This window comes from Mus musculus, chromosome 12 (genome assembly GCF_000001635.26).
Source record: "Mus musculus strain C57BL/6J chromosome 12, GRCm38.p6 C57BL/6J".
In the NCBI taxonomy this organism is placed as follows: Eukaryota; Metazoa; Chordata; class Mammalia; order Rodentia; family Muridae; genus Mus; species Mus musculus.
This window is the reverse complement of record NC_000078.6, coordinates 115,956,146-115,978,241: the sequence shown is the minus strand read 5'-3', so window position 1 is coordinate 115,978,241 and position 22,096 is coordinate 115,956,146. Positions and strand designations below refer to the sequence as shown.

At 39.6% G+C, this 22,096-nt stretch overlaps 1 gene segment (V, D, J or C) and 1 further gene; both read left to right on the top strand.

Moving 5' to 3' along the window:
• Igh (immunoglobulin heavy chain complex) overlaps positions 1-22,096 on the top strand; it is a 2,751,187-nt gene that overhangs the window by 31,713 nt on the left and 2,697,378 nt on the right.
• On the top strand, positions 14,133-14,425 carry Ighv1-83 (immunoglobulin heavy variable 1-83). The segment is given in 1 exon segment: positions 14,133-14,425. A coding segment is annotated over 1 exon segment (293 nt).

The window sequence follows — 22,096 nt, the reverse complement described above, 5'->3', positions numbered from 1 at the left end:
AGTACAACTCAGCTATTAAAAACAATGAATTTATGAAATTCTTAGGCAAATGGATGGATCTGGGGGTTATCATCCTGAGTGAGGTAACCCAATCACAAAAGAACACACATGATATGCACTCACTGATAAGTGGATATTAGCCCAGAAACAGAATACCCAAGATACAATTCACAAACCACATGAATCTCAAAAAGAAGAAACATCAAAGTGCGGATAATTTGATCCTTCTTAGAATGGAGAACAAAATGCCCATGAAAGGAGTTACAGAGACTAAATTTGGAGCTGAGACTGAAGAAAGGACTACGCAGGGACTGCCTCATCTGGGGATCCACACCATAATCAACCTCCAAATGCAGACACTATTGCATATTACAGCAAGATTTTGCTGACATGACCCTGATATAGCTTTCTCTTGTGAGGCTATGCCAGTACCTGGCAAATACAGAAGTGGATGCTCACAGTCATCTTTTGGATGAAACACAGGGTCCCCAATGGAGGAGCTAGAGAATGTATCCAAGGAGCTGAAGGGTTCTGTAACTCTATAGGAGAAACAGCAATATGAACTAATCAGTACCTTCTGAGCGCTTGTCTCTAGCTGCATGTGTAGCAGAAGATGACCTAGTTGGCCATCATGGCAGGAGAGGCCCTTGGTCTTGCAAAGATTATATGCCCCCAATACAGGGAAACTCCAGGGCCAGGAAGCGGGTGTGGGTGGTTTGGGGAGCAGGGTAGGGGAAGGTATAAGGAACTTTTGGGATAGCATTTGAATTGTAAATGAAGAAAATATCTAAAAAATGTTTAAATAATAATAATAAAATATACTAAAAATTTCTATTTCCTTAAAAATTGTTGTTAAGTATTGAAGAGAACAAGAAGATTAAAAATTAATTCTTGCTGGTACCCTGAGCAGGCCTCGTGGTCAAGCTCTGTACCCAGTCCTACAACACCCAGAGGAAGCCGGTCTCCCAGGCACTCTAACATATACAGCATCATAGGTGAGGAGCCCACAACATCTGCCCCAACACTGGGATTAACTGAGATCAGCACGATCCACGGATGCATGAACTCCTGCCCAGCCAGTGGCACAGGTTCCTTTTGGTTGAGCCTGTACCCTAGGCAGACCTTGGACACTAGCTCTGTACCCTATTTCACAATACCCAGAAGAAGATCAACTCTCAGATGCTCAAACATGTCCAGGATCACAGGTACTCTAACACACTCAGCATCCCAGGATCTCAGGAGTTTGGTCACACCAGGATTTCAGGATCTCAGTGGCATCTTGACTCCCAGGAAATCTGACAAACCCAGGATCTAAGGATCACAAGATCCCGTAATTACAGGATCACAGAGACAGCTGGACTTTGAGGAGTTCTGACACAACCAGGATCACAGGAGAGACAGGCTCCAGTCAGAGACACCAAGGGGCAGGTAGCTAGAGATACCAGATGGCAAGAAGCAAGCATAAGAACATAAGCAACAGAAACCAAGTTTACTTGGCATTATGAGAACCTAATTCTCCCACCATAGCAATTCTGGATAAATTATCACACTGGAGAAGCAAGACTTGGGTCTAAAATCAATTCTTATGATGATGATAGATGACTTTCAGAAGGATATAATCAACCCCCTTAAAGAAATACAGGAGAACACAGATAAACAGGTAGAAGCCCTTAAAGAGAAAATACAAAAGTCACTTAATTATTACAGGAAAATACAACCAAAATGTAAAGGAATTGAACAAAACCATACAGGATCTAAAAATAGAAATAGAAACAATAAAGAAATTACAAAGGGAATCAACTTTGGAGATAGAAAACCTAGGAAAGAGATAGATGCAAGCATCATCAACAGAATACAAGACATAGAAGAGAGAATCTCAGGTGCAGAAAATACCATAGAAAACATTGACACAACAGTCAAAGAAAACACAAAAAGCTGAAAGCTCCTAACCCAAAGCATCCAGGAAATCCAGGACACAACGAGAAGACCAAACCTAAGGATAATAGGTATAGAAGAGTGAAGATTCCCAACTTAAAGAGCCAGTAAATATCTTCAATAAAATTATAGAAGACAACTTCCCTAACTTAAAGAAAGAGATGCCTATGAACATACAAGAAGCCTCCAGAATCAAAATAGACTGAACCAGAAATGAAATTCCTCCTGCCTCATAATAATGAAAACACCAAATGCACTAAACAAGGAAAGAATTTCAAAATCAGTAAGGAAAAAAGGTCAAGTAAGATATAAGTGTAGACCTATCAGAACTTCACCACACTTCTCACTGGAGAGTATAAAACTCAGAAGATCCTGGACAGATGTCATACAGACCCTAAAAGAACACAAATACCAGCCCATACTACTATCCTCAGTAAAACTCTCAATTATCATGGGTAGAGAAAACAAGATATTTCATGACAAAACCAAATTTATACAATATGTTTCCATAAATCCAGTCCTTCAAAGCATAATAAATGGAAAACTCTAATACAAGGAGGGAAACTACACCCTAGGAAAGTCCAGAAAGTAGCCTTTCAACAAATCCAAAAGAAGATAGCCACACAAACATAATTCCACCTCCAATAACCAAAATAACAGGAAGTAACAAACACTTTTCCTTAATATCTCTTAAGAGCAATGGACTCAACTCCCCCAAAAGACATAAACTAACAGCCTGGATATGTGTTTTTGGAGAAATTGGTGACCATCAACCAGGACATAAACACCCGTGTAACGTGGCAATCTCAGGTTTTTTTTTTTTCTAGTAAGATTTCTCTGTAGTCAGAACATTCATTTTGCATGTTCCTATAGGAGGTGCTTTTCCCTTAAATATAAATGTTTATTGATGAAATCTAATATGGTGAATACATCACAGTAGGCAGATATATCTTTGGTCAATTTTGTATTAGACATCATTCAAACTTATTTTCCAAAAGTCATTTTGAAATTCCCAGACATGCCATTCAACAAAGTTCCCCATTGTGTGCATCCACTGTGATGATCAGTGTGGCTGTTTCACTTGAATCTAGGAATAGACCTCCCTCAATATATCTCTCAAGCATATTCAAAAAGGACTCTCTATCTGACTAGAGACACTTGCTGTATCATATTCTTTGATATTCTATTAGTATTAGCCAAAATTTGTAATGGCCTAGAGGTCTTTGATGGAATAATTGGCTGAGAAATTATCGTACTAAACTGAAAGCTACCATACATATGATGAGGCCTTGGTGCTGGCCTGTATCAGCCCTGTGCTTGCTGCTTCAGTCTTTTTTCATCCACATGACCTTTGCTCAGGTGACTTAGATGGTTCTCTTCCCCTGGTGTCATCCTACCCCTCTGGCTCTCACATTCCTTCAGCCACTTCTTAGGACTTCCTGGAGTTCAGAAGATTGGGATTTGATGGGAGTTTTCCATTTAAAGGTTTGTATTCCAAGGTCTCTCTTTCTGCATGAAGTCTGTAATGAATTGCAGTATTTGTTATCATTTAGTTTTATGGAATTCCTGAGTGAATAAAAGCAGAAAAAGTTAAAGACATCTAAACAACAGAATATTACACAGCTGTTAAAACAATAAAATTATCAAAATTTTTGGTGAATGTATGTAACTACAGAAAATCTCTCAGCTGAATGGATCAACTCAGGCCATCAAAAAAGACTTGTATACATTTGCTGACATGTGGTTGTTAGCTGTTACATATTCCCTAGGCAGGCTACAATCCTTACAAACATAGAAATGAGATATAGAGACAGAATCTACTGAAGAGGGATGGATATCCTTAGGAACGGGAAATAGAATGTATATGGATGGATTAAAATCGTTGCGGGTGGTGCTTCCAGCTGAGCCTAAGGGAAGAGATATAAAGAGAGAAATTTAAGTTAAGGTCTGTTTGAGGGGTTGTAAATAATGCTACTTCAGTAAAATCTGCTTAAAATATATACACATATGAACAAAATCTAAACTGAATCATCTGATAGTGGAAGAGACAACATCCCATCTTGATATCTTCATAAAATAAAAACTCCAGTTCTGGAATGGGTCCCAGATAATCAGTATTTCACAATGGACCACCACAGAAACTCCAAAATCACTAAGGCTGCTTCCAAAGCTCTTGGTTCCTTTCCTCAAGCTGAATGCAAGATTGATTTCTGAAGAAGACATCTACACCATATATTGAACTTGGGAAGTAGAGGTGGAATGTACTAGGAGTTTTCACTTATCCTGACTAGTATTCACAGTTCTGGGAAGCATCTGTACACTGCTAAAGTAGAAATATAAACAACAATCCAGCTATAATCTCTTTGATCTCCAATATGATCTCCCTGAAAATTACCCTGCTGCAATAGTAGCATGAACCTTGAGGGTTGAAAAAATCCATAACTGATTGGAATTTAAGCTCATACTATTAGATGGAACTTACTACTGATCCTGATTGGTTGGTCAAGATATTAATATAAGGTAGGTCATGTCTTCCAATAACTACAGTTCTAACACAAATTTAAATCATAAATCGATTAAGATGTTTACAACATAGATGTTCAGTAATCTCAGAAGTTTGCTCTGACAGCAGCAGGACAACACTGCCCATAGGGTCCCAGGACACTCAAGCCAAAGTTCTCAGCACAAAGATGTCTTGTTTTTCCCGGAGGGACAGAGGGAAGGGAATAAGGGACAAAGTTGGGAAAGCAAGGATGAGGGAGAAGGGGAAGGGAATAAGGGAGAGGGTGGATTTGTCTTGAGTGAGACAAAGGAAGAACTTCTGCATAGAAAGTATGTAGCCCATAGGAAAATGACTGTTTACAAATTTAAGAGGTCATAATATACGTTAGGATGAGGAGTTTATTTATTTATTTTTTATTTTTTTTAAGATTTATTTATTTATTTATTATATGTAAGTACACTGTAGCTGTCTTCAGACACACCAGAAGAGGGCATCAGATCTCATTTTGGGTGGTTGTGAGCCACCATGTGGTTGCTGGGATTTGAACTTCAGACCTTCGGAAGAGCAGTCGGGTGCTCTTACCCACTGAACCATTTCACCAGCCCCAAGGAGTTTATTTTTAATTAGATATGTGAATTAGGATAGCCAAAGGGGGCATTGATTTATTGATATATTTTACATTCAAATAGCTGGCTCCTCCTCTGGTCCCTTATAAACAAATCCCTCCTTTTATTCCTTTCCTTTCTCTTCTGAGAGGGTAGGTGCTCCATTTGATATACCCCAACCTTGTCCCATCAAGTCTCTGCAGCATTAGGGATATCATCTCCCAATTAGGCCAGATAAGGGAGTCCAGTTAGAGGAATGGATTCCAAGACAGGTAACACCACTAGCGACAGGCACCACTCCTGTTATTGGGGGGCCCACCTGAAGATTCAGCTACCCACTTGAGACTTATGTTTTGGAGGTCTTGGTCCAGTCCATGTATGCTCTTTGGTTGGTGTCTCAGTCCCAGAGAATCCCTGCAATTATGGAGTGATTCTCATTGCAGATATCTAAGATTCATACCTTTTATCTGGTAGTTCCCTTTCATTTTTGCTAAGCAGAGTTTTTACTAATTATCCATTCTTGTTTATTTTATTTTATTTTTATTTTATTGTATATTTTATTTACATTTCAAATGTTATCCCCCTTCCCAGTTTTCCCACCACAAGCCCGCTATACCCTCCTCCTTCTCTCTGCTTCTATAGGGATCTTTCCCACCTGCCCAGTGCCCTAGCATTCCCTTATCCTGTGTCATTAAGTCTCCACAGGACCAAGGGGCTTCCCTCTCATTCATGCCAGATAAGGCAATTATCTGTTAGGTATCCACCTGGAGCCATTGGTAATGCCTGTGTACTCTTTGGTTGGTTGTTTAGCCCTTGGTAGCACTGGGTGTCTGTTGGGAGCCGCCCCCACATTCACCGTCACAAGATGGCGCTGACAGCTGTGTTCTAAGTGGTAAACAAATAATCTGCGCATGTGCCAAGGGTATTTCTTCACCCCATGTACTCTGCCTTCCCCGTGGCAACAACTCGGCCATGGGCTGCAGCCAATCAGGGAGTGATACATCCTAGGCGGAGGATAATTCTCCTTAAAGGGGATGGGGTTTCCGCCATTCTCTCTCTTGCTTGCGCTCTTGCGCTTTTGCTCTCTGGCTCTGGCTCTTGCTTCTGGCTCCTAAAGATGTAAACAATAGAGCTCTTGCTCTGCGCTCTGGCGCTCTGGCTCCTAAAGATGTAAGCAGGGGGCTTTCGTTTTGGGGCTTTCGTTTTTGGGGCTTGGGGCTTGCGCTCCTGCTCCTGAAGATGTAAGCAATAAAGTTTTGCCGCAGAAGATTCTGGTTTGTTGTGTCTTTCCTGGCCGGTCGTGAGAAAGCGTGCAAGAGTTGGTGCCGAAACCCGGGACAAGAAACATCTTCAGGCACGAGCGAAGAACCCCTGCTACAGGGAGGATTCAGAACTGCATCACGGGGAAGGAGTGGTTAATAAAAGTTCCTGTAAAACAGACTGTTGAGAAGGATCCGGCGTGGATTCAGAACTCTTCAGCTGGGGAACAGTACTGATGAAGAGAAAGAAGAAAGATGAAGACTGAATAAACTGCTGTTAGAAGGACTGGTGGTCGTGTCGTTCTTGCTGGTTGAGAGCGGGCGCGACAATTGGTGGCCCGTACGGGGAACCGACTCCCCCACCGAGTTCAGAACTTTCAGCAGTCAGTGGTTGCCAGCAGGGTAAGTTCACGGTGAGTGAAACTTGTGACCCCAGGAGTTTGGGAAGGACCTCGGATAAAATAGAGGTGAGCATAAAGTTGCCAGGAAGTAGGCACAAAGTAACCCAGGAGTTTGGGAAGGACCTCGGATAAAATAGAGGCGAATATAAAGTTGCCAGGAAGTAGGCTTTGGGACAAGTTAAGGTTCCTGGTTTGGGGACAAGTTAAGGAACTATGATAACCTCAGTGTAGTGATCAATAGATCCTCGCTGTGTAGTTATGCTTTTTTCTCCCATTGACCCTTTGTGGGTAGGTCTGATAGTTTTGGTTTTGTTTGTTCTGATATATGGACTCTGTTACTGTTTGAAACTGTGTGTAGAGGCAGTCAAGACAGGTCAGAAAATCCTTACAGAGCAACAAGAAAGTATGTCGGAAGAGAAGGGCTTAAAAAGAAAAAGGAAAAAGAAAGGAGACACAGTGTTATCAGGTGGACAGAAAGGACAAAATAAAAGAGCCGAGGTGGAGGAGGAAGTCGAATTAGCTTTTGCGCCGCCTCCCTATGCCTCCTCAGCAGCCGCATATAGGCAGACCTTCTGTCCAGAGATTTGGTGTATTGACCCCCCAGATGGACACACAGGTGATTGAGGTTATGGTCTCATCACTATGAGGTATTGTGTCCATCTCCACTGGGGATCGACCGGATCAGGTGTTGATGTGGGCGAGAGGGTCTGTTTGTGTGTTTCCACAGGACCAGACGGAACCTCTTTGGGTGCCGGAGAGATTGGTGAGACGCTGCAAGAATGAGGCTCCTGATCCAGTTGCCCCTGTGGATGTGGTGGATGGTCCCACAAGCACAAACGATGGAGCCGAGACGGGAGATCCTTTCGGTGTTCCAGAAGCCGATACCAGCTCGACATGACATTCAAATTTTTCCACGCTTTTTGATCCCTGAATTCCCCTTAAAGAGATAGCCTCTCTGGCTATCTATCCCTTGCTTCAGAGAAGATGAGCGGGGATGAGAGCCCTGGGATGTATGCTTGTTATAGTGTGTGTGTTTTTTGTGTTTGGCACATGTGTTAGGTGCAGAGTGTGCGGCCCGCACTTTCGCCATGGTAGCGTAGGCTTTTGCTGCAGTGGAGGCGGGACAATCTCCTCAGATTCGGTTTGCCGCTCTAAAAGAAATTATGCTGCGTTATGCCGTGGGGTGCGAGGCTAAGCACTGCACAGAGGATAGCTTGCTGTTGGCATCCTGTGGAAGGCATGTCTGATTGCATGAAGGTTCAGTGTCCTAGTTCCCTTCCCCCAGGAAAAACGACACGGGAGCTGGCCAAGACCTCTCTGGGTGATGAGCCCAAGGGATGGTTTTGTGTAGGGCCCCTATGCTTGCACACTGGGGATCAGACCTCTACCTTCACCCATGAGGCTTGCTTGCAGCAATTAAGATCTGGCCATAGGTTAAGTAACATCCTGGCCTTTTGATGCACCTGCCACAAGCAAAACACAATCTCCCCAGGAGTGGCTTGGCATGATAGAGAGGTAGTCAGTGATAAGACTCCCTGGGCATGTCACCAACCTAAGACAGGGATCAAACCAATGCTGTTTGTCACCCAAGGACGGGTAAGGGGCATGGCTGCGGGGGGCTATCTACAGACATTCTCTCTGCCAAAAAAGAAAAAAGGGGGAATTGTGGGGAGCGGGTGTGGCGGCAGTCCCAAAGGTGCCAGGGACTGCAGCTAAGTCATATGACTTGCACCTGACTTCCTCATATAAGACACAAACATCTTGAGTGCTGCGCAGGTGTACCAGGATACAGGTGAATCCAATTTGGTGGAGATTTGCCCCTGCTGCCCTGATTAGCTGAAGCTGCGTGCCTGGTGAGGTGGCGTGACCTGCTGTGCGTGGATGGGAACTGAGAATATAAAAGAGTGAGAGGCCCGGGTTAGAGGGAGGATTATTATTCGAGAGAGGATTGTTATTATTGGGAGATATAAAAACAAGGGAGATATAAACAAGGGAGATATAAACAAGAAGAAATAGGACTGAATAAACGTGTGCAGAAGGATCCTGTAGCAGCGTCGTTCTTGCTGGCAAGTTGGGGGCGCGCGCAAGAGGTGTCTGGTTGGTTGATATTGTTCTTCCTATGAAGTTGCAAACCCTTTCAGCTCCCACAGCCCTTGTCCTAACTTCTGTATTGGGGTTCCCACACTCACTCAAATGTTTTACTGTGTACATCTACATCTGCATTGGTCCCACTCTGGCAGAACCTCTCAGGGGAGAGCTATACTGGCTCCTGTTAGTAAGCATTTCTTGGCTTCAGCAATATTTTCTGGGTTTGGTGTCAGCAGATGGAATAGTTCCTGTTGTGGGGCAGTCTTTGCTACAAGCTTTGTCTACATATTTCCTCCTGTGAATATTTTGTTCACCCTTTTCAAAAGCACTGAAGCATCCACATTTTGGACTTCCTTCTTCTTAGGCTTCATATGATCTGTGAATTGAATCTTGGGTATTCCAAACTTTTGGGCTAATATCCACTTATTAGTGATACATACCATGATTGTACCTTTGTGACTGAGTCACCTCACTCTGGGTGATATTCTCAAGTTATATCTATTTACCTGGTAATTTCATGAATTCATTATTTCTAATGGTTGAGTAGTACTCCATTGTATGAATGTATCACATTTTCTGTATCTATTCCTTTGTTGAGGGACATCTGGGTTCTTTCTAGCTCCTGGTTGTTACAAACATGGCTATTATGAACATAGTGTAGCATGTGTCCACATTACATGTTGAAACATCTTCTGGGTATACGCCCAGGAGTGTTATAGTTGAGTCTTCAAATAGTACTTTGCCCAATTTCTGAGGAACCTCCAGACTGCTTTCCAGAGTAGCAGCTTGCAATACCACCAGCAATAGAGGAGTGTTCCTCTTTCGCCACATCTTCGCCTGCATCTGCTGTCACCTGAGTTTTTCATTTTAGGTATTCTGACTGGTGTGAGGAGGAATTTCAGGGTTGTTGTGATTTGCATTTCCCTGATGATTAAGAATGTTGAACATTTATTTAGGTGCTTCTCAGCCATCCAGTATATCTCAGCTGAGAAATCTTTAGCTGTGTACCTCATTTTTAATAAGGCTATTTGATTCTCTGGAGTGTACCTTCTTGAGTTCTTTGTATATATTGGATATTAGTCCTTTATCAGATGTAGGATTGGTAAAGATCTTTCCCCAATCTGTTGTTTGCTGTTTTGTCCTGTTAACAATGTCCTTTGCCTTCCAGAAACTTTGCAATTTGATGAGGTCCCATTTGTCAGTTCTTTATCCTAGAGCACATGCCATTGGTGTTCTGTTCAGGAACTTTTCCCTTGTGCCCATGTGTTTGAGACTTTACGCCATTTTCTCTTCTATTAGTTTCAGTTTATCTGGTTTTGTATGAAGGTCCTTGATCCACTTGGACTTGAGCTTTGTACAGGGGCATAAGAATGGATCTATGTGCATTCTTCTACATGCTGACTGCCAGTTGAACCAGCATAATTTGTTGAAAATGCTCTCTTTTTCCCACTGAATGGTTAGCTCCTTTGCCAGAAATCAGGTGACCATAGGTGTGCGGGTTCATTTTTGGGTCTTCAGTTCTATTCCATTGATCTACCTGTCTGTCATTGTACCAATACCATGCAGTTTTTAATCACTATTACTGTGTAGTACAGCTTGAGGTCTGGGATGCTGATTCCTCAGAAGTTCTTTTATTGTTGAGAACTTACTTCATTTCTTAATCCAGACAGTGCAACTTCATTGTGAGCCATGACAAACCTACATGCATGGGAGCTCATGACCAGCAGGGGTCACCATGCACCCAATATTCCACATAGAGAGATGAACTGTTTGGAAGGGACTATGTATCCTCTGTGGTTTCCTTTCTTAAGTGTATTAACTGATCTGTCCAGCTGTGATTGACATGTGATGACTCCATGCTCTAACCCAGTAAAGATTCTTTGTTAAATACCTTGCAGACTTATGTTTACTTTTTAAAAATAATTTTTTGATAAAATCCATACAATGTATTCTAATAATTCATTCTCTCATCCTTAACTTCTAAATATTTTTCCTAACTTCAAACTCACCCAACTACACATCTTGTTTTTTTCTTGAAATAGCAAAAAAAAAAGAAAGAATAAACAATAACAAAAACCAAAACCAAAAAAAAAAAAAAAACAAAAAAACCCCAAACTAAATAAAAAAAGAAAAGAAAAAACAAAATCGCCTGGGACTTTAAAAGCAGATTTAATGCAAACAAAAACTAAACAAAGTAAATGAAAATGAAACAAAACAAAGTAATAAAAACAACAACAACAACAACACACACACACACACACACACACACACACAGACACACACACACAGAAAGCATTAAAACCACAAATTCTTACCCATGATTCATAGTAAATTATAAGTGAAATAAACAGAATTAAAGAAGGTAATATTGAAAAATGTCTGCAAACAATACCACTGAGTTCATCTTCCTGTTGGCTACCCACTGCTAAGCATGTCTTCCATGATTAATTTTGCTTAGCATCCCCTATGAACTCCACCGGAAGACACTAATTTTTCCTTTGTCTGTGAGTGTAGGTTGCAGAACTCCTCGGTTAGCAGTGAGAGCCCTTGTCCATTTCCATCTCCCAACTTGTGAGTTTTATCTGATTTGACTCGGTTCAGATTCTCTGCCTGCAGCCACTGTCTCTGAATTCATATACACATCAGACAATTGTGTCTGGAAGATTCTCCTTCCTTGGAGACACCCAAGCTCTCTGGCTCTTATAATCTGCTCAATCTTAAAACATTTTTGATCTATTATATCTCTATTTTAATGTATCAAGTTTGTAAATTCTTCATACTGTCCCAAGTCTAGACTCTCTGCTTCTACAATTCAGTACACCAAACAAAATATTCAAATCTTGGAACACATATGAGTGAGAAACTGGATCATTTGCATTACAGACATGGTAATCTATTCAGTATATTTTTCTAGTTCCATGGAGACAATTATGGATTACATAATTCATTTTACCTCTGAGTAATATTCATTTTTTTATATGTACCACGTTGTCATGTTGTATTTATGTTTTGTTGAAAATCTGAGATGATTCTTTCCTCTATTTGCTGTGAAGAGAGCATAACTATCATGCTGTGAATAAATATGTATGGGTAAGTGTTTGTACAATAAGTGGTGGAATCATTTGAATACATGTTTTGGAGGGTTATTGCTGGGACACAACATAATTTTATTCATTCTTTGGTGATTGTTTATAGGAAAGACTTTATCCCAGGCAAGTGTGGTCAAGATCCCACGTCTAAAGTTGATATAGGCCCTAGTAACCTCAGTCATATTGCTAATGGTCATGTTGTCAGCTGCCTTATAAATATTTGTGTTTATACCCAGTATATTGTTTGAGAATATACTTGATCACAGAGAATCATATGTGCTGTTTGTAAAGACAGATGCAGACATTCACGTGTGGTCAGAATGCTGAGAATGGCTGACAGAGAACTCGGCTACAGATGAATCAATGATACCAATCTCTCACCCCAAAATCAAGAACCATCTTAAAAAAGGAAAAAGAAAGGATATTAGATACAAAGAATGGGGTCAAAGAAGATCAAATTCTGTCTCCAGGAATTGCAGTGTTCATAGTGCACACAGGAACTCTCAGTAGCTATACTTATCAGCACAAGACACACTGATCAAACCAGTGCACATTATCACATGAGAGACCTCAAAATGAATGAGCAGGTAAAGATGTCTCCTGGCAAGTGCTGCAATATCAGGTAAGTCACTTAGAACTGAATGACAGTAGTCATTCTCTGATGTTAATATATCCACCTTGGTGCACATATATCCTGAACTCATCACTAAAATAATCTAACATTTAAAAAAATTACAACATGAATGGGGAGGAATCCTTGAGGGCCCAAAACAAACTGAAGGTCTTTTGACATTTGTTGACTGATGGGCAACAAATAATCATTGTTATGGGGGAAGATTTCTGAATGTTCACTCTTTACTAGTGATAATCCCATCAATGTGTATATAGGTAACACTAATTAAATTCACTGTTTTATTAGGCATTGAAATAGAGGAAGTAGAATGTTGGAAAGAAACTTTTGGACGACCCCAAGGGAACCACGGGGACCTAGTGGTGGTAGATTATAGCATATTTCATATAGGATTGAAATTTTCAAAAAATAAAAATCCTTATGAAATATAGAAAGAACAACTTACTATAGTAGAGATATGTCATAGTTTAATTTTTACACTGTGCATATTTTTCCTGTAACATCTTGTCCCTCCTATTTCCCTTTATTCTACTAGACAATTTTTCCAATAAAATCTCATGTATTTGTATAAATAGTTGTATATAACTATGAAATATATAAGAGCTGCTGAGAATCTCATTGAATGTCTGTGATTTTGGGATTGTGTTAATTAACAATTATCTCTAATTGCATCCATATTTCTAAAACCAATGTAAATTTCTTGTAAAAATTTCTGTTGTTTTACACACACACACACATACACACACACTTACATGTATATATATACACACACACATATATGTGTGTATGTATACACACACACACACACACACACACTCATATATATATATATAACCATGTCTTAGTGACAAAATCCTTTCTTGACACATCTATAGGTATTGTTATAATTTAGTTATTGATGATCCTCCTGCAATAATCATTGATAGATAAATATTTTTAAGTATTTGAACTTTTAGTCATTTTAGTGAGTTTTGAAGTAGTATATATCCTGTTGGAAAGGCAAATATTAACTCCATACATGTGAAAGGATACTCAAACTAAAATCTTTAACCATTTTTAGAAATTTCCATTATCTTCCTCCTCCTCCTCCTCCCCCCCCTTCTCCTCCTCCACCTCCTCCAAATCCAACATTTGTAAATCAACATTTTAACATATCACAGAGCAGAACAACAGAATCAGGGCAAAAATATGCTGAGAGATTCATCCCTGTAGTTACAACCAGAGCATCTTTCTAGAATTCACAAAAAGTTTATGGGATACATTTCCTCAGAGAGGAATAGGATTTTGACGTGAGCATCCTGCTGCCTGAGCAATGTGACGACAGTTCTTCAGGTGGACTAGGTCCTTATCTAAGAAATACACTGCTCATGAATATGTAAATCACCCGAGTCTATGGCAGTTAATACTGGGATGTCCACACCATGAAAACAACCTATGATCAATGTCTTCTTCACAGTCCCTGAACACACTGACTCTAACCATGGAATGGATCTGGATCTTTCTCTTCATCCTGTCTGGAACTGCAGGTAAGGGGCTCACCAGTTCCAAATCTGAAGTGGAGACAGGACCTGAGGTGACAATGACTTCTACTCTGTATTTCTCTCCTCAGGCGTCCACTCTTAGGTCCAGCTGCAGCAGTCTGGACCTGAGCTGGTAAAGCCTGGGGCTTCAGTGAAGATGTCCTGCAAGGCTTCTGGATACACATTCACTGACTACTACATGCACTGGGTGAAGCAGAAGCCTGGGAAGGGCCTTGAGTGGATTGGAGAGATTTATCCTGGAAGTGGTAATACTTACTACAATGAGAAGTTCAAGGGCAAGGCCACACTGACTGCAGACACATCCTCCAGCACAGCCTACATGCAGCTCAGCAGCCTGACATCTGAGGACTCTGCAGTCTATTTCTGTGCAAGACACAGTGTTGTAACCACATCCTGAGTGTGTCAGAAATCCTGGGGCAGAAGAAAGATACACTGGGACTGAGAAGACAGAAAAATTAATCCTTAGATTTGCTCAGAAATCATAGTTTTGAATGCCTATTTATTTCCTTCTCCTCACAGATCTATAGTGCTTTTGTCAGCTTCATAAATGTCCATCTATGAGTAAAGTGATGATGTCTGGATAAACCTAAAGTTCTTCACATTTGTGTATCTTTTCACCAGTGACCACCTCCATTGACATGTTTCTTATTCAATAAAACAAAACAAAACAAAAACAATGGAAAAGTATGTTTTTGCATGTTAAAAATATCACTGGATCCTGAGTGACCATCACTTTTTTGAAATTGTTGGGAATAATGTATAATGGGAATGTGATCTCTGAAATGCAAATCACCAACATTTAGGCAAAGAATTACTGCTTCATAGTGTTAAGTGACCTCAAGTGTATTAGCTCATGTCACATGTTCCAGCAGAAATTCCAGTCTCTTAGAAAGTGAGAAATTTTTATATCAGAATGCACAAGCATGTAAATATATCTGTAGGTTGGTCAAAATATCGTTAAATCAGCTTTCATTGAACTTTTAACAACACAATGTTTTTTTTTTTTAATTTAAAGCTATCTGCAAATTCATCTGGAATAACAAAAAACCTAGGATAGCAAAAGCTCTTCTCAAGGATAAAAGTACCTCTGGTGGAATCACCATGCCTGACCTAAAGCTGTACTACCTAACAATTGTGATAAAAACTGCATGGTACTGGTATAGTGACAGACAAGTAGACCAATGGAATAGAATTGAAGACCCAGAAATGAACCCACACACCTATGGTCACTTGATCTTCGACAAGGGAGCTAAAACCATCCAGTGGAAGAAAGACAGCATTTTCAACAATTGGTGCTGGCACAACTGGTTGTTATCATGTAGAAGAATGCGAATCGACCCATTCCTTTCTCCTTGTACTAAGGTCAAATCTAAGTGGATCAAGGAACTTCACATAAAACCAGAGACACTGAAACTTATAGAGGAGAAAGTGGGGAAAAGCTTCGAAGATATGGGCACAGGGAAAAATTCCTGAATAGAACAGCAATGGCTTGTGCTGTAAGATCGAGAATTGACAAATGGGACCTCATGAAACTGCAAAGCTTCTGCAAGGCAAAAGACACCGTCAATAAAACAAAAAGGCCACCAACAGATTGGAAAAGGATCTTTACCTATCTTAAATCAGATAGGGGACTAACATCCAATATATATAAAGAACTCAAGAGGGTGGACTCCAGAAAATCAAATAACCCCCTTAAAAGATGGGGCTCAGAACTGAACAAAGAATTCTCACCCGAGGAATACCGAAAGGCTGAGAAGCACCTGAGAAAATGTTCAACATCCTTAATCATCAGGGAAATGCAAATCAAAACAACCCTGAGATTCCACCTCACACCAGTCAGAATGGCTAATATAAAAAATTCAGGTGACAGCAGATGTTGGCGAGGATTTGGTTTGCAGGACCAATGGGCCTCTTTTTCCAGTGATGGCAGACTAGGCCATCTTCTGCTACATATGCAGCTAGAGATACGAGCTCTGTAGGTACTGGTTAGTTCATATTGTTGTTCCACCTATAGGGTTGCAGACCCATTCAGCTCCTTGAGTGCTTTCTCTAGCTTCTCCATTGGGGGTCCTGTGTTCTATCTTATAGATGATTGTGAGCATCCACTTCTGTATTTGCTAGGCACTGGCATAGCATCAAATGAGACAGCTATAACAAGGTCCCTTCAGCAAAATCTTTCTGGCATTGAGAAACACTCCTTTCATAGTTAAGTGTTAAGTGACCTCAGCGGTGTTGTTAACTCTGGCTCTGTGTTCCAGTAGAAGTTCTCCTCTCTTAGAATGTAAATATATTAACATGCACAGGTATATATATATAATTCCTGTAGGTTGGTCATTATATTATTAAATCACATTTCGTCAAACTCATTTACCAATACAATATATGTACCTTTTAATTGCCATAGGTTCTGATATTGTACATAAATGTTTGTTCTTAGATTTATTTCCTCTGCAGTCTCAGTAACACAATCAGCAGTGCCACATTACTACCCTCTTTCATAGTCTCCAAGCATGGAACTTCTTACTTCTATTGTTGCACATGTATCCACCTTTAAGTGTGGTTAATAGACCCAATGTGGCTCCATTAGATAAAACTGGTTTCCCTTTGCAAGCCAGTGTCAGTTTCAGAAACTCTTTGATTATGAGTAAGAACATGTGGCCGTATTCCTCCCTCAACCCTGGAATACCTTGTGTATGGAGTCTGTGCATACCCTCTGCATGCTGTCACTGTCTCTGTAGGCTCATAAGTGCATGAGTTATGATTGAAGACAGTTTTTTTTGGTGCCAGCTCCTCTGGCTCTTTTAATCTATTAGGTGTTTAAATTCTTTCTGAGAACTGAGTTTTAATTGTGGAGTAATTGTGTGAAATTGAGAGCAATTGCGACACCTCATAGTTTTGTTGCACCTGTAAGGATTCTATGACCATTAAATCATAGTTTGTTATCCTGTGACTGGCACTTAGATGTTTAAATAATAACTCTTGTTTTCTGGGAGCCTTACTGTCTACACATGTAGGTACCTCTGTTCAAATACACCAAAGTTAGAATAACTAACTAACTAACTAAATAAATAAAACACATCTCACCCATCTACTTTCTACTTGGCTTTCTGCAATCATGCTTCTCATATAACCATAGAGCATGACCAGATACAGACCACTGAGTGTCTTCTTCTTCTTCTTCTTCTTCTTCTTCTTCTTCTTCTTCTTCTTCTTCTTCTTCTTCTTCTTCTTCTTCTTCTTCTTCTTCTTCTTCTTCTTCTTCTTCTTCTTCTTCTTCTTCTTCTTCTTCTTCTTCTTCTTCTCCTTCTCCTTCTCCTTCTCCTTCTCCTTCTCCTTCTCCTTCTCCTTCTCCTTCTCCTTCTCCTTCTCCTTCTCCTTCTCCTTCTCCTTCTCCTTCTCCTTCTCCTTCTCCTTCTCCTTCTCCTTCTCCTTCTCCTTCTCCTTCTCCTTCTCCTTCTCCTTCTCCTTCTCCTTCTCCTTCTCCTTCTCCTTCTCCTTCTTCTTCTCCTTCTTCTTCTCCTTCTTCTTCTTCTTCTTCTTCTTCTTCTTCTTCTTCTTCTTCTTCTTCTTCTTCTTCTTCTTCTTCTTCTTCTTCTTCTTCTTCTTCTTCTTCTTCTTCTTCTTCTTCATTCTTGTCCACTTCTTCACTCTCTTTTTAAAAAAGCAGTTTCCCCCCTTTTATTGGAAACAGATTGTTTTGTCATACAATATATCCTGATTAGATTTTGACTCTTTTTTGCTCCTCAGAATTCCTCCCCACCTCCCCCCACTCCTCTGGATATATTCCCTTTCTATATAACAGTAGAAGAGAACAGGTTTCTAAGAAATAAAAGCCAAACACAATGAAATATAATATAGTAAAATAAAGCAATATCTATTGTGTTGATGTTGAACACGGAAAACAAACAAGAAGAGAAAATATCCAAGAGCATGTAGAAAAGTCAGGAAGCCACTAAATTTCACAGTTACAGCCAGGATTCACATAAAAAATACTTAGCTAATCATATGTATGTATATTTAAATGTATATGTACATTACATCTAATGTATATAATACATAAACACATATATTGTTTATATGTATTACTTTCTTGGCTTCTACTAATTCAATACATTTAAAATATTCAAATAAGCAAAGTATATGAAAGAAAACAGGGAGCATTTCTTATATGGACTCAGGTGATCCCATTCAGCATATCTTTTTCCATGTCTATTCAATACTTTTAGTTTTCATATGTCATGTTTTACTATGAGTAATATGTCATTGTCTACACATCCCACATTGTCAATATCTATTTGTCTTTTGTTACAAATCTAGGTCGATTCCATTTCCCAGCTACTGTGTATGGAGAAGCAATAAACATGGATGTGCAGGTGTCTCGGTAAAAATAGACACTCATTTGACTACATGCTTGGGAGGGAAGGGGCAGGGACACATCACCATTTGTTCACTATTTTTGGTCACATGGTCAAAGTGATTTCCAAAGTCACTACACAAGTTTACGCTCACATCAAAATCTAGCAAGGATTACATTTTTTGTGTACCTATTTACTTATTTGTTATCACTTATATTCTGGCTTATTCTCATCTCATTGAGGTCAAAATGGAATATTAAATTTCTGTTTTTATAAAATTTTCATTATTTATTAACTTTACTTCCTCCAAGTCCCCTTCTCACACATTCTCTCCACTATTCTTTTCTTCTCTGAGAGGGTGGAGCCCTCCCATCCCTAGGTATCCTCCTACCCTGGCACAGAGATTAGATAATCTCTGCAGTACTAGGCACATTATCTTGCATTGCAGCCAGAAAAGGAAGACAAGTGAGGAGGACAGGATCCACAGAAAGGCAATAGATTTATGGACAGCTCCCACTCTAGGTGTTGGGAAATTCACATGAAGACTGAGTTGCACATCTGCTACATATATTCAGGGTTCCTAGTTCCAGCCTTTATATGTCCTTTGGTTGGTGGTTCAGTCTCTGAGAACTCCCAAGTATACAGGTTAGTTGACTGTGTGTCTTCCTTTGGAATTCCTGTCCCCTACAGATCCCTCAATTCTTCTCCCAACTCTTTCATAAGACACTCATATGTCTGTCCAATGTTTGGCTATGGGTCTTTATGCATCTGTTTCAGTCAGCTGCTGGATGGAGCCTCTCAGAGGATAGTTTTGAGAAGCACATATCTACAAGCATAACACTGTATTATTAATAGTGTCAAAATTGATGCTTGCCTGTGAGATGGATTTCAAGTTTGACCATTTGGTTGGCTATCCCCACAGTCTCTGATCCTTCTTTTTCCCTGCATTTCTTGTAGACAGAGAAAAAAACTTGGGCTGAAAGTTTTGTGGGTGGTTTGGTGTCTTTATTGTTCCAGTGGGGTTCTTTCTGCATATAGCAGTTGGCCACTTCAGGTTCCATATCCGCAGAGTAGTATGTCACAGATATCGTCATCCCCATACAGAGGGACATACATTCTGCCTCCTCTCTGCCTATGTTAATTGGATCTGAATCATACAGCACTGCAGGTCTGAAATCACACAAACTGAGGATATCCATTAGAGTCCTACCATACCAGGGCCATCGCCCTTCATCTTCTTCCAAATACCGACTACAACTACATCTAGGACCAGTGCTGTATACATGGCTAAAGACACTTGAAAGAACACAAACAAGACCCAGGGCAACATGGCATCTCCAAAGCATAGCTAACTAACTATATCATGCCCTGGATATCCTAACACAATCAAAATACAAGAAAGTGACCTTAAATCCAGTCTTGCAAAGATGATAGGGGCCTTTAAATAGGAAATGCATAAATCCCTTAAGAAATACAGGGAAATACAACCGAACATAGAGATTTTTAGGAGGAAACAAATAAATCCCTTAAATACATACAGGAAAATAAAACTAAACAGGAGAAGGCAATAACTAAAATGATGTAATAACTAAAAATGGAAATAGATGCAACAAAGTAAACACAAACTGATGGAATCCTGAAAATGGACAACCTTGAGAAGAGGACCACCAGGTGCAAGTATGATATTTTTTAGTTCCATCCATTTGCATGCAAAATACATTATGTCTTTGCCTTTAAAAGCTGAGCAGTATTCCATCGTGTAAATGAAGCACATTATTTTTTGTATCCATTCTCTAGATGAGGGGCAATTTTATTTTGCTAGCATCTGGTTATTACAAATAGAGCTGCTATGAGAATAGTAGAATACACATCCTTGTGCATGGAAGAGAGTTTGGTGTATCTGTCCAAATAGTGTTATAACTGGGTCTTCAGGTAGAACCATTCTTAATTTTCTGAGAAATCACAACACTGATTTCCAGAGTGGATGTTCAAGTTTTCACTCCCACCAGCAATGGGGGATTGTTTTCCTTGCCAGCATGTATTGTATCTAGAGTTTTTGGTTTTAGCCTGTTTTATTCTATATTTCACTCTTAGATAAGGGCTATGGTACAGGACATAGAGAAATCAACCTTCTACTCATCAGGGTATTCTACCTGCTACCAAGTTCTTTTTTTTTTTTTTTTTGAGAGAACAATGTCATGCAGTTTAGAAGAAGTACAAAGACATCAATATCAGTGATATCAATACCAGTGATGTTATACTGTGCCTAACCTTGTAGTCTATAATATCAGGCTTCAGGTAAGATGTACCTATTAGTGCATGAGTCTTATGTGGTGCCTTATTGTTTTTTGATTGGATTTGTGGTCTATTGCATAGTAATGGCCTCCTCCCAAATAAACATGGTCAAAACCCCATGGCCTGAGATGACAGAGGCTCTATTTGACTCTAGTTGTATTTCTGAAGTTCAAGATATCAAAACACCTTATAAATTCTTATGTTCATACAACAGATTTGAGCTGCTCTCAGCCATGACCAAGGAGTTTCTGTGTTCAATGAATAATGATTGATGCAGACATTCATGGCTGTTCAAAAGGGTGAGAATGATTACAGAGTCCTCAGCCACAGATGTGTCAATGATATGAACTTTCCAAAATATTAACTGTATTAATGAATATATGCAGACATCATATGAGTATCTCATCAGTAGTTCTTAGATACTGGATTCTTATATACATTTATGTATATCAATACCTTACACTGTATAAACGAAAGTACCTAACAAAATAGAGAAAAATAGGACATTCAAGAAATGAAAGAGTAGAAATTATGGGTGAAAAATGCACAGTGTGAAACAATCATTTCCATGAAGATTCTAATCATATATAAAATTGTTACTTTTATTTTTCAGAAAGAGTTTGCTTATTCTTTTACATTTTTATTCATGTGTGAAATATATCAGGAACATGTGTACCCAACTATTACCTTCTTGCTTCCATTGGGAACTTCCAATAAATCTCTCTCAACTAACTGACCACCCTTATTTCATTAAGTAAAAATATAGAGAGTACAATCAGTGCTATGTATATATACATATGTGTGTCATTCACTAGTACACAAGCAACACCTAGAGTCCTTCCAAAGAAAAAGTGAGCATATTTTCATCATCAAATATCAAATGCCAATAGTCCAAAACATGGTTTGTGTTCTTGGAAGTCACACAACATTGTGTTGTAATATTTTTAAAATATGGTTACACTTTGCTTAGTGGGGAAAGCAGAGAACACATGAACCAAGTTGGATGAGTTAACCTGAGAGAAAAATATATGAAATCCAAGTTTCACATTCTACCATGCCAATCCAAGCAATCAAAATTCCATAAATTTATGAGGAAAGACAGTTGCTACTCAGCTATTTCACTTATTCTCATGCTTTAATTTTGACTGGCTTGATTCATTCAGGTTTTGTGGTGTTAACCATAGCTGCTAAGAGTTCACATACAATGATCATGTGCAATACTGACGTACCATGGAGTGATTCTCACTGCAGGTCTCTAAGATTCAGACCTTTCATCTGGCTGGTTCTTTTTCATTATCTATAAGAGTTTTAACTAATTTTTCATTCTATTAATACAGGCTGATTCCAGCAGTAATTTCAAAACTGCTTCAGCTTCTAAGAATCTAGCCAGGTTC